The 17820-nt window shown below is 41.1% G+C and overlaps 1 protein-coding gene across 1 annotated transcript in view; it reads left to right on the top strand.

Annotated features, from left to right (window-relative positions):
- LOC139738158 (myotubularin-related protein 10-B-like) overlaps window positions 1-17573 on the top strand; it is a 72025-nt gene extending 54452 nt beyond the window's left edge. Inside the window, exons 9-12 of the mRNA XM_071648820.1 lie at window positions 3738-3816; window positions 7367-7437; window positions 10751-10923; window positions 15868-17573. Coding sequence (XP_071504921.1) covers window positions 3738-3816; window positions 7367-7437; window positions 10751-10923; window positions 15868-16824 — 1280 coding nt within the window. The 3' untranslated portion in view covers window positions 16825-17573. The remainder of the gene's footprint in view (window positions 1-3737; window positions 3817-7366; window positions 7438-10750; window positions 10924-15867) is intronic.
- The last annotated feature ends 247 nt before the right edge of the window (window positions 17574-17820 follow it).

The following is a 17820-nucleotide window of genomic DNA, read 5'->3' on the forward strand; positions in this document are numbered from 1 at the left end:
GTCTGAAAGAATGACGCGACGCACGCAATTCAAGGAAGGTGTGCCCAGAAGAATGATGTGAACGCATGCAAGATGCATGTTATATTTATGTGCCTGAAACTTGTTTGCGTCCTTCTTCCTTGCACATCTTCCTTGAATCATGAGTGTTTCATTCTTTCGGACACAGGACAATATTCCTCATCCTGACACAGTTTTGAGCTTTGTATAGCCATGTATTCCTGGCAAATTTGATTTTTGTTTGATGTACAAGTGCTGTAAAAGTGGAAATTTTTGCGGAGTGGAAATTTGCGTGCATTTCGCACAACCAGAAACCGACACAAAAATAAAAACACACATTTAAATATTTTTGCACTTCATATGTTCCACTAATAAATGTCTTGATTCCCCAGAATTAGAAACACTTGAAATTCATCTCACCCACTCTTACAATATGTAGCCTTCATTTTTATCCGGTACTCTCAGCAACGTTATGAATTCTCTGTTGTAACATACGTCCACACAAACCATTACGTACATACAAAAGACTGCAAGTTAACAGTACTTGCAAACTCACCCCAAATTCTTTGCTGAATCACTGAGGCATGATCATAAAGCATGCTTCCTTTAATAGTCTCGATCAAATAACGGCGTGATGTTTTTCGATAGGGCTAGTTTCTTGGATCAGAAGGAAAAAACGAGAACAACAAAAGAGCAGAGTTGAAAGCTATCCCACAATCTTTGGGTCCGGAGTTTGCGCGGTTTTTCCCATATTGACTGAGCCACTCAAAACCTGGCAGTCACGTATCAGAGTCGTATCAGACGAGAAATCTTGCGGTATGATATAATGCAAACTGTTGATGCAAACACACATTCCTATTACATGGCGGATCTGATGAATCAGCAAGTCTTTTATGCAGTGCTGAGGATTGACGTGATGTGGAAACCACGCACAATTTGATCCCTCGATTGCAACTTTCATGGCTTTGTTGCCGAATTTGGTGATGAAAGGGCAGAGGGGGACGGGGGAAGTGAGAAATTTTGAGAGCTTAATGGCTTTGACATTTCAAAATCTATTATTCCATTTCCCATTTTTGCTAAAAAGTGGAAAACACAGTTTCCCCCTGCAAATGGTTGTTAATTGAAGACGTAATTGGGATCCTTATCATCGGTCATCACTCGGCGCTCTGCCATTAAAATTTCGGAAGCAGAAGAAGTCCCAGTCGGCAAGGAATGTTGCATACATCTTGCTCTTCAAAACAAGTGGTCAGATTCTGGCTTTGAGCCAAGCATCTGTTTCAACCGTAGGTGGCTGTGTTCCTCCAATGTGCCCATTTAATAGCCAACGCTCTGATACTGTAATTCAAGCGCGAGCCGGCCGGCTACTGCAAGTACGCAGAGGCCAGTCGCAGCTAATTTTGGCTCCAGCAGAAATTGACCACAAATTAGGTCAAAGCAGATGGCCTTTTTGTTTTTTCTTTCTTTATGTTCTTTTTAGGGGATGAGTACAGTGTATGATGTCTAAAATGCCTTGTGCCCTTTTTTGAAGTGATTGGAGTTCTATAGTGTGTGAATGAGGCAAATACTTATGAAACTGATGGAGATGCCCTTGACCATAAAAAGCAGTTCAGTGAAACTGAACAAGTGGAGGTGAAAAGCAAAAATTTCAAGTCCTAGTCAAAGACCGCAGAGACTTTCGTCACTGAAGCTCAGCACATCGTTGCCTGCCAGGCAGAAGGACCCAAAAGGCCTGTGCGCTCCAAAAATCACAAATCAGCGATGGTTATTATATGAAAAAGCTTTCAAAACTGTTGAATTACAATGTATGTCACAAACCAAAAGTTAAATTTTGTGGTCGAACTATAATGCTAAGGCCCTTCTGCCAGGCAGGCGGCGACATTACGTCACAGACACACAATCACTCTTGTTCCTGTCTGCTGTTTACCCTGCTACAGGTGTATATCTGCCTCGTCACTCGCTTGGGGGCAACCAGTGAGCCTTAAAGGGATCGTAGAGTTTTGGTTGAGACCTAACTTCATGTTTCTAGCATTTTGGGGTGAGATAATGAGAAACCTCTTATACAATATGAAAGAGCATGCAATTCCAAGAGGAATTCAACGTTTATTTGATGAAAATTGGTTGTGACATGGCTGACATATCCAAAACAGAGTGATCCTAGTAAAAGATGAGGTCTACCTTTTATTACAATCGCTTTGTTTTACTTTGTGTTTGGATGTCTCAGCCATTCCAAAACTGATTTTCAGCAAATGAACTTTGAATTCCGCTTAGAATGGTATGCTCTGTACTATATCATAAGTGGTTTCTTGGTATCTCGCAAAAAGTTAAAAGCCCAATCCTCATCTCCACCAATACTATACCATCCCTTTAAACCAGCGACACCCGTCTTCCAGGGTGTCGCTGACTAATCTTTTTGTTACACCTTGTCCAGTCATTCAAATCTCACATCAAGGCAGCAGCATGTTACTTCCCATGGAATCCCCAATGCAAGTTGTCAGATTCAGCGGTAATGTAAGGAACATTGTTGCAGCGACGTTTACAGCTTTTCTAACCTCTGATATCAGTTACCCCCCCCAAAAAAAAAACAACAAAAACAAAACAAAACAAAACAAAACCCAACAACAACAACAACAACAAAAAAGCAAACAAAAAAACAAAACAAAACAAACAAACTAACAGAGGAAACTGTTCAATCACAGAATGTAGGTTTCAGTAAATATTTTCAACAACAGTTACTGTATGACAAAAACAATAGCTAACCTCTGCCACTCCACAGAATTATATTATGCTTAGTATTGTGCAATGACACAGAAATCCCCATAGACCTCAATTTAGCTGTTTACAGTGCAAATTCAACAGCTTACATTAGCCAGCACTTTCTCTCTATATCTATGCATGTACATTGTATATCTGATAGCAAGTTTGTCATTGACCCAATCAGCTGTGGTGAAGTTCGCAGCACATTTATCCAAGTGTGTGTAGTGATTACTGCCAGAACACTGAGTCATCATCGTTTAATGGAGCAAAGAGCTGTGGTGAAGAAAGAGCTCACTGCGCTTGTCCTTACGCTGCAAATGTCAAGGATTTGGGATATTAGTAGAGTTTCTGATTTTCAGCAAGCCATGTTGAATGATCACACAAAGACTGCACATTAAGATACAGTTGTATGTTGTCATCAGTGTTTTGATACAAATCAACCATGAAATGCACATTGATGATTGGTTGTGCTCATGTTGTGATGTTGGGCTGTTGAGTGACTCATCTCATTATCTGAATGTGTCAAGAAAATGATTAAATGTCAAGTTATGCCACAAACAAAGTTTTCCATGCTGCGAATTTCGACAGCATATCTAAGCATACTCTCTTTATAGGGAGAACTAGGAGTATTTTACAAAACTCTGCTATGAAATGCACTAAATAAAAGCACACATTTATGAAAAATGCACAGAACCTCTGATGAGGAAGTTCATAACTGTTCCGATATAATCTGGTCACTCTTTTACCATTCTGTATCTCTCTAATGCCAATGAACTTAATCTTGCTTTGCCTGCATTTCCGGCAATGTGAAAAATAATACATTCTGTGCACTCCTCGACAGTTCCCGCCATATCCACTTAATGGTGTACATGTCTCCAGCTACGTTGTATGCTTGTATTTGTAAGTGCTATAACATCCTCAGCATTTGAAATGTTCTTGTTTCGCGTGAGGAACTAAATGTATATTTGTTTCCTTTCCTTTTGCAGAGAATATAAAGGACTTCTGGACGACAGACGAGAAATGGTATTCAACGCTAGACAGTACAAAGTGGCTCCAGACAATAGGGTAAATGAAAGGTCCAGTTATTTCAAATGAGAGAGCTCAGACTCTTGTGTGTATTTTAAGATATTGGTATTGCATACAATGTATGTACAATGAATATCCTAAATTGATTGAGCAGTCTGTTTGAAGCTATTGCTGGACAGACATACTGTCGAAGGAAACCATAATGCCTGGTTTGTTTTTCTCGTCCTCTCTGTTTTTGGAGGAGTCCCTCTTGTAGGGATTAGAGGTAATCGCCTCTATTTTTTGCAGTTGCTATAGTCCCCCTTATTTTTTCCTCCATGTCTGAGGATTTGATAGCAGAGGAAGTGGCTACGGCGTGCCCTGTGCTCTCATAGTCATGTTGTGTTCAGTATGTCAACATTTTACGCACCGTCACGTCGTGGATTCGCTCTCTTCCCCTCCCCACCCCCCCGCCCCCCGGAAAAGAAAGAAAGAAAGAAGAGAGCTATCCTCTGCAAGAAGGTAGGCTTGCTGCTGGCAGTGACCCGTCTCCATGCCACCCTCACATGACGGAGGGAGGAAGGAGGAGGAAGGCATAGTCTGATGGTGCTTGGAAGTTCGACTTTTACTGAGGGATGAAGGGAGGCAATTTTGTGTACTGACAAATTCAATTAATCAAATTCTCGTCTAGTTCTCTTTCCTTCTCCCCCCTTTCTCCCTGTATCCATCTCTCTCCCTCCCCCCCCCCCCCCACTCTATCTCTATCCATCTATCTCTCACTATCTTGCTTATCTCTATCTACTCTCTCTTTCTCTCACCCCCCCCCCATCCCCACCATCTTCTATTCCACTCATCACCATCACTTTCTCACTGCTTAGTGCTGCTGTCTTATAAAGGAAGCTACAAGTGTATGAGGAATCTACTCTAGTGTGCCAAGGACTTTTAATAGACTGAAGTTGTTGTTGTGTCTTTCGTGGAAAATCCACTTTTAAATCTTTCAATAACCCAAATATAAATGTTAATAAAAACCATCATAAAACAAATAAAAAATTTTATGCAAAACTTCCTTTTCTTTGGAAGGACAGAGAACTTGTCGTTTCTTTGTGCATGTAAGGTTTTGACAGTGGCATCTACATACAATCTTGTAGATGGAAATAGGCATGAAATTTTGCAAGTGGTAAATGTAATTATGTATTGTAGTAGGATTGTTCTAGATAGATTGAAAGAAACATTCTTGTTCCACATACTCACACAATAATGTTCCAGCTTCTTTGCATGCTCAGTCTCTCGCAAGTCTTCTCAAAGGGTTATCTCTTGAAACGTGGAAGAAAAACGGCGCGCGTGTGTGTGTGTGTGTGTGTGTGTGTGTGTTGTCGTGCTCCTGCAAGGTGAGGAAGTGCAGTAGGTAGCTGCATCGCTAGACTTCCTGTATCCATCAGTGCAAATGGTAACAATAAAAGACTTATTACTTGTCGTCAGTCAGCCTGCAAACATGGAACCCGGCGAGACTAGGGATATTTGTATAAGCGGAGAGAGTGGGCGTCCAAGGTGGCTTAGTGCTATTATTGGCCCCGTCGGCAGATTAGGCAACTTCTTAGAGATGATATTGAAGTAATAGGGTATAAGACTTACAGGAAAAACAAAGATCACAAGAAAAATACTTTTATGCCACTCCGCATAAAAACCTCAGCATCTCTGTGAATGATTTGACTCAGAAGTACTGTCTTGTTTTGTTCAAAAATTCTGTAATCTCACATCCTTTTTTTTAGAACCTAAGGTATGGATCTGGTATTACAAAAGGACTTTGGTTGTGATTTTGCTTCTGTTCTTTCTTTCTTTATTATTTTTTGTTTCTAGAGGGGGAAGTAAACCAAAATAAGAAGGGCAGAGGTTGTGGTTAATCTTCAAATTGGCCACACAAAGAATAATGCCTATTTGCTCATTACTCTAATTTTATGAACACTTTTTCTGCAATACCCTTTGAGGCTTAGTGAAGACAGGTTCACAAGTAATGCAGTTATTTTGACAATGCAAAGAGAACTTTATTGTTAGTTGAGACTTAGAGTGGCCTCATATCTACATTATATCCTCGGGGAAGTTATGCATTACCCTTGACTACGTGTGGAGAGGATCTAATGTTATGCCTACATCAATTGTTTATTCAGAGAGATGATTCCATTTCCTACAGGCGGAAAGCGGTATGAAGTGCTCTTATTCTATTCCCGGGAAGTAAACACAAGAATCTTGATTTCATGGCGAAGCACTGCTGCTGCTCTTGTTAGTCAGGTCTAGTCATTGGATTAACTAGCTTTCCTTCCCCATCACTTGAAACCTCTACCCCTTCCCCCCCCCCCCCCCCCTTCCCCCATCCTTCCTTTTCCTTCTTCCCTTTCCTCCTCGGCATAGGGAGGGATTGTGTGTCGATGGAGGCTGGAAGCAATTAATTTGGTCCGTCTTCCAGGAGATCTAGTCTGGGTGCCTTCCGTTTTGTTCTACAGCTCTTCTCGGCATTGGAAACTTGGCTCCACGGAGAAATCCTTCTCTTGGCGAGGGATCTTCCCGCACCTTTTGAAATGTCAAGGCGCTGGCGCTGTTTACAAGGAGCAGCCCATCACATGTACTTGGAAAACACAAACATGTTTTTAGAATCAATCTCAAACGTCTGGGTCGTGTCAATCCACTTGGCCGCGTAGAATATCAGCCAATCAATCATCTTATCATGATGCGATCATTTCAGAGCCAGTTAGCATGATTTCGTGAGATTTCTGGCATTTGCAACGTGATATCAGACTTAGTAAAGGGCAAAATTATTACTTGTTTTTCTCTCCCCACCAGTGACTGTAAAATAATAGTTGGAACATTGTTCTCTCCCATTTCCAAGTTGTGTGCATTTCCGTGGCGACCTGGGCAGATTACGGCAGAGCTTCGGAATAACAGAGATGCAATTGTATGGATCACCTGACTGAAAACGTCCCCCTCGTAGAAAGTTGTTTTGAATGAAAGGAGTGAATTGAAAGCATCAAGAGAGTGAAGTTGTGATATAGCCTAGATCATTTCAAACATCAGGAAGGCCGTCCATGTAGTGTTTCTCAAAGAAGGAGAGGCAATCATGTGGGACGTTGCCCCTCTGATGTCCATTAGCATACTACATTTCAATGTTACTGTATTATATGGCTGGAAGGGGAAACTTGCAGCCAGTTTCTGTGTCAGATATGAGTGGAAGAATGCACTCTAAAATCATTTTATCAGAAAGGAAATCTGAACCTTTATACAAGAAGAAGAAAAATCATACTTTTTGTCCATCTTTTGTAAATATAAAATGTTATCAACTACTACAATGTTGGATATGTTACAGCCACACATGCACACACACACACTAAAAAAGGCCCAGCAATTTACAATTTGCTCAAAGGATGCCTTGTTTGAGGATGTGTTGCCATTTACATGGTCTTAACTTTGTCATGATTTTCCATAAGAAAAAGTCCATTCTGATTGTGTTTTCAAAGCATGTCAGATAATGATCAAGTACACTGTATGTATGTATGTGCTGATTTTTCGTGAATTGTCAACTTCGAATAATCCATGTTTTTCCTATGTTGGTTTCTTGCAGCATCTGTCTTTCCCTAGCAAAGCAAGCCGCAGACCTCATATACCTTGCAGAGCAGACGGTCATACTCAAAGGTTGGTTTCTCCCTTTGTTCTCCTCATTAAAGGGATAGATTAGTTTTGGTAGAGATGAGGATTGGGCTTTAAACTTTCAAGACTTACCAAGAAATCACTCATGAAATAGTACGGAGCATACCATTCTAAGAGGAATTCAAAGTTAATTGATGAAAATCAGTTTTTGGCATGTCTGAGACATACAAAAACAAATTAAAACAAATTAATCCTGATAAAAGGTGCATCCCTCCTTTTATTAGGATTGCTCTATTTTGGATATCTCAGCCATTTTAAAACCAATTTTCATCAAATATACATTGAATTCCTCTTAGAATTACATGTTCTTTCACACTTTATAAGAAGCATCTCATTATTATCACCAAAAAAATGTTGACTCCTGAAGTTAGGTCTCAACCAAAACTATACGATTATTGTAACCTTTTGAAGACTAGTCATGAGTATACCCAGGTAACTGTAGATGTTAATTTTGTTGTCTTCTACTCGATTTCAATGAAGCTTGAATATTTGTCTGATTTTCCTATTCTACAGTCAACTACATTGTAGGACATGGTGAGAAACTACACTGTAAAATCTGCCTTTTTCTTCATACAAGAAAGCAACAAATTCTCATATTCTCTTCAGTATACATCTACTCCTTCTATCACCCTTCTTTATTTCTGCTCTTCTTTTTCTCATTTTCCTTCAACTTTTATATTCCTCTCCTGGCTCACCCCCTCTCTCAGTTCTGCACACTCTAGTCCCTACTTCTCTTTCCAAGAAAGAAAATTGTAGAATTCCGTAACGGGCGATGGTTTTCTACCTAGTTACATAATCATTACCTCAATACAGTCATAACATTTTGCCTGACAAGTAGAAGGAAATCAAATCTGTACAAAGCATCTGTGACTTCCATTTTTTTATAAAGTCCGCACTCTTATTACTTTAAAAAGCTACTTACACCCTAAGGTGTAGTTATGCTTTGTCCTCGATGCAAGGTTAAAGAGTTTAAGTGCCGGAGGCAGCTACAACACATAGGGCCTAGACCCCAAAAATAGCAGACCATCACTCCCCAGACATGGCGCAGGCCAGTGCACTGCCTTCCACGTGTTGGATTCCATTTCCTGTGGAGTGTGTGACTCAAGATACAGTATTCATTGCCTCATCACAGATGCAATTCCCTGGCAATTCTTCCACCCCCCCCCCCCATCCCTCTACCCTTCCCTCAAGAACCGGCAGCCGAGGGTGCTCCGGTCATTGGGACGAGGGGTGTAGCTGCTAAGGATGTGTGAGACAGGAAGAAGAGGAAGGACAGAGAGAGAAAAAAAAAAGCGACTTTAACCAGAGGCTACACTAGCTGTAACTAGCGACCTAGATTCGTGTGGGGGCAAACACCCGGAAGAACGGTTTTAAGGACGATGTCGCTGCCCATTCTCTTGTCAATATAAGTCAAGCCTGGCCCTTAAACTCTATGAGCATGAAATGCAGGAATGGGGTACCATTCATGTGCAAAGAATGATATACCGTAGTTATGGGTAAACTCGGCCTAGCGGGTAAAGTCGGCCGCCAGCGCGCACAGTACAATTTTATGTACTGTGCGCGCTGGCGGCCGACTTTACCCGCTAGGCCGAGTTTACCCATAACTACGGTACTGTAAAAGTGGATATTTTCGCACGACTAATTTTTCGCAATCGGCGGGGTGAGAAGAGTTTCGCGTGTTTTTAATTCCGTGGAATCAAGACATCATCTACTGGAACATGTGGCGAGCAAAAATATTCGCATGCCTTTTTTTCGCGCTATTTTCGGATTGCGCGAAATGCGCGAAAATTTCAACACCGCGAAAATTTCCACTTTTACAGTAGTTGATAAAATATTCACTCCCCTCCTCAGAAAGATCTGTGGATCTTCCAACTTCACTAGGCATGGCTCTTCCATGCCTAGATAGACTTCTTGTCTTTCCAGACATACAATTGTAGAGCGCTTTCCTCTTCGCAAATGGAAAAAGCATGCCCCCACCCATCATTTGGCCTTTCAGTCAGTCTAGAAATCAAAGAACAGTGAGACTAGCTTCTCATCAAAATTGACTCCCTCTTTAGGACTCAAATCGACCAATCATTTCAAAGTGATGTCACCTAGCACAGAGTGATATCCAAAAATCCTCAGCTCCTTCCTAGCGTCTCCCGGGGCCGTCCAGTGATGGATCAGTCACCTACAGGAAGTCCTCATTTCCTCCAGATTTCATTATCTCCACAACAGTTCTAAATATTTTGATTTTATATTGATGTTGATATAAATGTCGATATCCAGATAGTTTGCAGTCTGTAGTCAAACATCCCAATGATTCGGTAGGAGATGCAGTCATCACTATACCAAAGTTATCTAATTATCCCAGAAGGCCCGAGACTATTTTACTGTGTTATAACAGTAAAGCGAAATGATTATGACAAGGGCGTAAAGTCTTCATCAATCCAAGTCGCCTGTCTGTCACATGCATTTAAAATGCTGTCGTCGACCAGGACTGCGATTGTGCAGAACAGCTTTTTCTTTTTAATGTATACGGCAAATTGTTTTGCAATTTCATGAATCAGGTGCCATTCATGAGTTTAAAACATGCGAAAATATTAACCTCTGATCCTGACATGAATGACTGTGCCCGCATACACGTGTACATTTCTCCATTCAGTACTGTGCCAGTACTCCACAATGACAAATTTAACCACTCACAAAATTGTCGGGAAGTCCCGATTCGCGAAAGATTTAGACTTTGCTGAATATATGGCGTATACAATATGTCTTTGTAATTTTATGTTGTATTTGTTAACTGACTGTATCCTACAGACTGTTATTTCCGCCAAGGGAGGAGATTACGTTTTCTTTACTGTTTGTTTGTCCCTGTGCAAAATAATTCAAAAAGTTGGGAACGGATTTAGATGAAACCTGCAGGAAAGGTTGAAAATGGCACAAGGAACAGATGATTAAATTTTGATAGTTATCTGGAAATTTTTGTGGATTTTTTGAAGGATTTTCGACATTTTGGCAGGTAGGGTCAATGAACTTGGGAGTTCAAGCTGCGCATTTTTGAGGTTTTCATATGCACACTAAAGTGCGTGCTCTAGTTTCTGCTAGGGCGAGGCGCACCGCGCAGCTGAGGGTTTATGACATAACAAAGGCTTCCAGAGCTGCTTGGCAGAGGTCTGCGCTCTCAGAGTGCTTTTCTAGTTTCCAATAAGTCTAGGACATGTCACACTCAGTTCCTGCACATCGTTGGTAAAGTTATGCACCATAATTCTGTAAATCTTACCTATTGTCCCCCTCCACCTTTTTCCCCCTTGTACAGAGCATCAGGGACGTGACTACTCCTGTGTGGTGTCCAGTCTGGTCCAGATCATGCTGGACAGCCACTTCCGCAGCCAGCTGGGTTTCCAGACCCTCATCCAGAAGGAGTGGATTGTGGCCGGTCACCCATTCCTGGACCGCTGCGGACACTGCGAGCCCAGCAACGGTCAAGAGGTTTGTCACTCAGATATTTTTTTTCCCGCGGCCACCTGTCGTTTGACATAACCACCTTCCCTCTCCCCCTCATGTTACTCAGACAGCTCTCAGAGCTTCTCCCATCTTGTGTTGCACCTGCCACTAATATCCCATGTCTGTGACAATCAAGCATTGTTATACAACGCGTAAACAGAACGTAGTTTTCTGATTGGTCGATTGCTCATCACGTGACCTGCAGTTTAAAGTACCATAGCACTCTTTCGCTGTCAGCCATGCAGTTTTGCTTGAGCAAAAATGGATATCACTCGGCTGACATTGCCAATTTCCATTGATTTCTGTGTTAAACTCATGATTGACTTGAAGTTTTTGTTCCATAGCACGACTCTGATGTCACAATAAACAGACATTTGTCGAGCGCACTCAACACATTATGAGCACGCATCCTGTTACTCGTAATATAAACAACCTCACTTTAAAATACAACTAAACCACGTACAACTAAATGTGACTACTGTAAAACAAGGAATGTTTGCATGCATTTTAATTTCGCGAATTTCACGAGCGCCAAGAATAAAATAAAATGCATGTGAGAGTTCTTGTCTACACTGTATGCATTGCACGCTAGTGGCAATTCGCAAAAATTTCATGCCACAAAAGAGGCCGTTGGCTCCAATTCGCGAAAATTTTATGCCGTGAATATATCATGTTTTACAGTGCTACTCATTCACCTTCCACAAAAATATGGTTGCCATTTCTGTACTAAATTGAAACAATCTGTGTCGACCACATCTGTGGATCCCAAGGGTGTTGTATAAAACAATTCTTGTGTGGTCTTGACTTGTGCAGTGGAACGAGATATCGCGCTCAGTGAAAGATGAGGCAGGCTATTCAACTCAGCATCATCTTGTTGAATAAAGCACCTCTGTCTTTCACCTCTTGCAAAATCTTGTACCATTGCACTCAGAACCATTCACTAATTATATGTACTCGAACATCCACTTCCCTCCTTCCCCCCACCCCCTCCTTGTATGTCATTTTAACATTTCCAATTTTTTCTGTTCTTTTTTTTTTTACATAACTCCTATAACTTCTTACAAATACTTGTATGGCTTATTACATAATTTTTATATTCTTATTGCATAACTCTTTTATTCTTATAAATTGCATACCCTGCAACCTCACCACTTTGGTCACGTATAAGATATCCCCGTCACCATCCATTCCCATTTTTAACTGCCCCTTGCTCTTTCCTCAGGTCACTGAGACATGATCTTAAAGGGAAATTTCATCCTTATACCACATTGCTTTGTATTAAAAGAGAAAAAAACAACAACAAAAGTAGATGTGTGAAAACAAGGGGAAAAATTTTGACACGCCAAGAAAAGTTATGAGCTGTAAAATATTAGAGAGTAATGCAAATTGGCAACTCTACGTGATGTAGGTGTTACGCAGCTTTCCTTTCCGATTGTACATGCAAATTCACCATTTCCCCCCTTTTTTTTTAACGAGAAAAATTTCCTCATACTTGCTCCTGGTATTGAATGAGAGTAATAAATTTTTATGTTTCTTCGGCAGCAGATGGGTTCTATCTGTGCCCATATATTTGAGAATATTAGAACTCAATACTCATTACATGTACGTACATCGCACAGAGTTGCCTTTTTTTTTTTGCACTCTTAAGATTTCGCAAGCCATAACTTTCCTTATATGTCCCTTCCCCCCCCCCCTGAAATTTTCACAGATTTACTTCTTTAATTTTTCCACTTTTAAAACAAAGCAATATAATATCATTATGGAATTCCCTTTATTAGCCCTCTCCCCCACCCTCCATTTTACACAGACAATGCCACTGCCATTTTTTGTTCTTTCCCCCCAGGTCCCTCTGATGTTTACAGCACCGTTTCCCCCTTTTTTCCCCTCTGATTTACCTCTCTAAATCTTCTGTTTCTTAAACAAAGCATTGTAATATCATTACGGAATTTCCCTTTATTGCCCCCTCCTCCATTTCCACACCGACAGACAATGTCATTGCCATCCTTTGTTCCCCCCCCCCCCCCCCCGCCCCAGGTCCTTCTTATGTTAACATCACCATTTCCCCCTTTTTTCCCCCACTGATTTACATCTCTAAATGTTCAGTTTCTTAAACAAAGCAACGTAATATCATTATGAAATATCCCTTTATTAGCCCCCCCCCCCCACTTGACCCTCCTTTTTCACGTAGACAATGTCACTGTAGTTCTTGTTCGTTCCCCCAAGTCACTCTACACTGATAGTAGCATCAATCCTCTTTCCCCCTTCTTTCCCTCATGAAGAAACTCCGTTTCATCTTTGACGTATATGCGTGTTTACTCAATTCGTTCAACGAGCAAAAGCCTTTAAATAGATTTTTTTTTTCGTGGAACGTGTGTACAGTACTACACAATCATGCTTCTTTTTTTTCTTTTTTTTGCAGGGACCTATCTTGCGCTTTTTGTTAGAACTGTTAGACTTTACCCTCCAAAGGAGATTCACTATCTTCTCACTTGACCTTATTTGTACTGTATACCACGTCACAGTCTTTATACATGCAATGCATGGGTGCATGTGTTTGCCCCTTTTTTTCCCCACTCACCCAAATGTAAACTTACCCATTTTTTTTTTTTTTTTTGGGGGGGGGGATGGGAGGGGGTATCATAGCATCTCAAATGCCTCTATTGTTGAGTGTTCATACAGTTAGGTGGCAGACAAACACACACACAAAAAAAAACTGCAGCTTTATGTTTGGCTTTTAAACATTTGTGAAGTGCCTTGCACTGGGTATTTTTGGAAACTTTTTTTCTCTCTTTCTGCGAATTGTTTTCTATCTGCAAGCATATAAACCCGCTCAATCCCAGAAACTTATGTATATTAATTTTTTTTGGTAATGTTCTAGTGTAAAATATATACATTTATTATGAGGATATTTGTTATATATGCTTTTTCTTGTAGTGTTTTTAAGGTTAAATATGTCATTCTCTTTCATTAATTCCTTTGTTGTCCATACTGTATATGAATGTTTTCTACCTGCAAACAACATACAATGTAAACCCGCTCAATACCAGAAACTACTTTTGGGTAATAGTGTAATTTAGAATATTTTTATGAGGATTTTTGTTATGCATTGTTAGTGTTTTTAGGGTTAAGTAGAACATTCTCTTTTGTTAAGCTCTTAGTTATCAATACACATGTATATAATTGTTTGTTTTGGCTGCAGAATATTAGAAAGCATCTACGTTACTTAGTATTTCAGTTATTCTCATAACAGCGACATGTTTTATTCTTAAATTCCTGTTTCTATCAGAAGTTTATGAATATTACATTTCTTGCATCTAGTGGATCTAGTCCTTCTCCCGTGCCAGCCATGATCAGATTTTACAATCTAATCATGAAAAGTTGAAAATTTTGGGAAACTGGACAGGTTAACTGCTTGCACATTTCACATACTAGTGGGCAAACACCTCTCAAAGTTCAATTATTCCTCTAAAACGAAAGTCAACAAACCTTACCAACACTCATGCCTCAGGGCTTGCATACTACCCATTCAGGTAGAGCTTTAAGACCGCCCAAGTACTTGTGAGAACGAAAACATGAAGTGTTGAGCACGTAGATCTAAGAATGCTCTTCTGTCTAAAGTAGACCGACATGTATCTTTATTTTAGTCACAAAAGAAGACAAGGCAGGGACTAACTGCAGATAATTGCACAGGCAGGCATGTGGGATCATTAAAGGACAAGTTCACCTTCATAAACATAAGGATTGAGAGAATGTAGCAATATTAGTAGAACACATCATTGAAAGTTTGAGGAAAATCAGACAATCCGTTCAAAAGTTATGAATTTTTGAAGTTTTTGTGCAGTAACCGCTGGATGAGAAGACTACTGCAGTGTATGAATAACTTAGATGTCACATGCGTACAACAATATAAGGAAAATATAAAGAGAATTTCACAAAATGCCATCTTTTGAAAAAAGTACACATTCCCCTGACTCGTTACCGACAAATGTTATGGGTAATATTATTCCCCCTGCCTTTAGAAAGAGGCAAGTCGAGAGGTCTTTTATTATGCGAAAAAAGTGAAAATATGTTGAATTTTCTTTTACATTTTCTTTATACTGTTGTACGCATATGACTCACAAGCTGTAGTAGTCTCCTCATCCAGCGGTTCCAACACAAAATTTTAAAAATTCTTAACTTTTGCATCGATTGTCCAATTTTCCTCAAACTTTCACTGATGTGTTCTACTAATATTGTTGCATTCTCTCAATCCTTATGTTTATGAAGGTGAACTTGTCCTTTAAGCCCTCAAGTCAAACTTGAGAAGAAAATTTGTGGCATGGGGTTGTCAAGTTATGGGTTCAAGTGCATTGGGCGTAGGATCATAAGGTTATGGGTTTAGTGGCAATGTTAAGGCATCACAACTTGCTGGTTCAAGCTGAGGGTAAAGTGTGAGGCAAAGAATCAAAAGATTGTGGGTTTAATTAAGCACATTTTGAAGGACTGTAAAAGGCGTCTTGTGAAATCAAGGATTCAAGCCAATGAGGAAAATGCATGACATTAGGTCAACAACAGAGTTTAGGTGGATACATTTGTGGCAAGAATATAAGGTTAAACATAAGGTTGATTATTAGGTTGTAAGTTTTGAGATGATGGTGGCACGCTCCACATAGGATTGTGAGATTGTAGATTGGCATTTCTGGAAAGAGTGATAGACATGGACAAGACGTTGTACCTCTCACCAAAGAGCAAATGAGAAAGCTGTAGAATGCTGCTTGTGCAGATACTCACCAGTACAGGAGCATTCAAGGAGTGCTCCTTTGAACGTTAGAAATAACATCACAATATTCTAATGACAACACATTGTGATATTGCGATTGTACAATTGATAGCACCAATTATAGAATGAGGGGAAAAATTATTTCGAAGTTTTCCTGTGCTTTCTTTCAGGCCCCACTGTTTCTTCTGTTCCTGGACTGTGTCCACCAGCTGATAGAGCAGTTCCCCTCGGCGTTTGAGTTCACGGATACCTTCCTCATCGCTCTTTGGGACAGCATGCACTCAGGGATCTTTGGCACATTCCTCTTCAACAGCGAGCGCCAACGTAATCGGACATGCGTCAGCGTCAACAGGGGCCAGTACGAGACCAAGCAGCTAGCCACCGTGTGGGCCTGGACCCTACAGTTCACAAAGGATGACCAGGCGCTCTTCACCAACCCCCTCTACATCGCCAAGTCAGAGCTCAACTTCAACGACAACTCACTGGATGACGAGGGGGACTTCAGCCAGGGGTGCAACGCCGGGATCTATCGCAGCATCCGGCGCCTCAACAACGGCAAGACCCTCATCGGGTCCGACTTCAAGGAGATGGACAGCTGGACGTTCAACGGCGGCAAGAGGCGGAAAAACCCCAACATCAACGGCGCCAATTCGGCCAGCAGTGCCTTCTCCAGCTGGGAGGAGGAGATCATCATCCCCATACTGCAGACACCCACCATCAGCTTCTGGACTCACTGCTACCTGCGCTGGGTGCCCAGCGTTCACACGATGGGAGGTGGCAGCCCGGCTGTATACCAACAGCAATGCAAGCTGGTGGATGAGATTCAGCAGCTGCGAGAGACCCTGGACAACCTCCGGCGCGCCAAGGAGAACATAACCACCCCGCCGACGAAGCCCAAACGCAGGAGCCGACTATTCTTCACCTCGCAGGACGACGTGAGGCGGAACCACGAGTCGCTGACCTCCGCATTCCCATTCACCATCAGTGACCTGGAGTTCCTCGGCGGCGATCGCCGGTCATTTCTCGCCACCCCGCTGGCCAGATTTCTGGGCGGACAGAGCCTGTTAGAACAGGAGAATGAGAACTCCGAGAGTGACATTGACGCGACAGAGTCGGTGGAAATGTGATAAGAGATGGTGCCACATGATGAGCATCCCCTGGTAGCTGCAGCAGACATTGTTAAAACTAGGTTTGACACAGCATTAGCAAAGTCACCACAACAACAAACTTCCATGTGGATCATGCAGATCCATGTTTCATAATCAACTGTCGTAATCGTAACTTGCCAAGTCAACTCTTGTCTGAATAAACTGTGGTGTCGATCTAGATCATTTCGCAAAATCCTCTGAGCATGAGGCAATGAGGAGAAGGTGTACATTGGGACCATGAAGCATGACATTCAGAAGTGCCTGATGCATTTATGTTTTTTCTCACATTCATTGTGTGAAACCGCCGACAGTATAATCATGCAGAGATTCCTGGAATGTCACAGCCGTAATCCAATTTCTGATATGTGATTATGCAACATCATTCAGTAGGCACTAATTACATGATCGTGCAATACTAAGAAGCAGTAAGATTATCTGATGAAATGTGCAAACTTCCATTATGATTTGTCACTAAGATTTGTATATATAGAGAGAAAGAATGCATAAGTTTGCTGAGATTTTACAGAGACTTACAAGTACAAAATGGAGATGTAATGAGTAATAGAAACCAGCTTGTCTCTACTGTTTTTTGTGGATGAAACTTGGCAGTGACTGACAGTGGTGTAAAAAAAAAAAATCAAACTTTTAGATTCTCTATTCCCTGGCCTGGATTGATGGCATCGCGACCTCCTGTTGTAGGATTCTATGCATGGTTTTGCGAATCTATTTTTTTTTTTTTTTTTTTTGTGAAAGTCATTTTCCTACCTATGTCTTCCTAGTCATTATTACCAACCATCATATGGTGCATCTTATTTGTTTCTTTGTTTGTACATAAGTTAGTAGCTCGTTCTGCTGGCGTGAGTGTGAGGTGCCTTTGTATCTCAGCGTAATAACCTGATGAGTTTCCAGGGTATTCTTTGTGAGGAAATTCTCTCCTCAGATTAAATATTCCAAATCCTTTAACATCTCTCCTGT

Source organism: Diadema antillarum, unplaced genomic scaffold (assembly GCF_040938485.1).
Source record: "Diadema antillarum isolate AM-2024a unplaced genomic scaffold, OU_Dant_1.0 seq00000725_RagTag, whole genome shotgun sequence".
NCBI classification, from domain to species: domain Eukaryota; kingdom Metazoa; phylum Echinodermata; class Echinoidea; order Diadematoida; family Diadematidae; genus Diadema; species Diadema antillarum.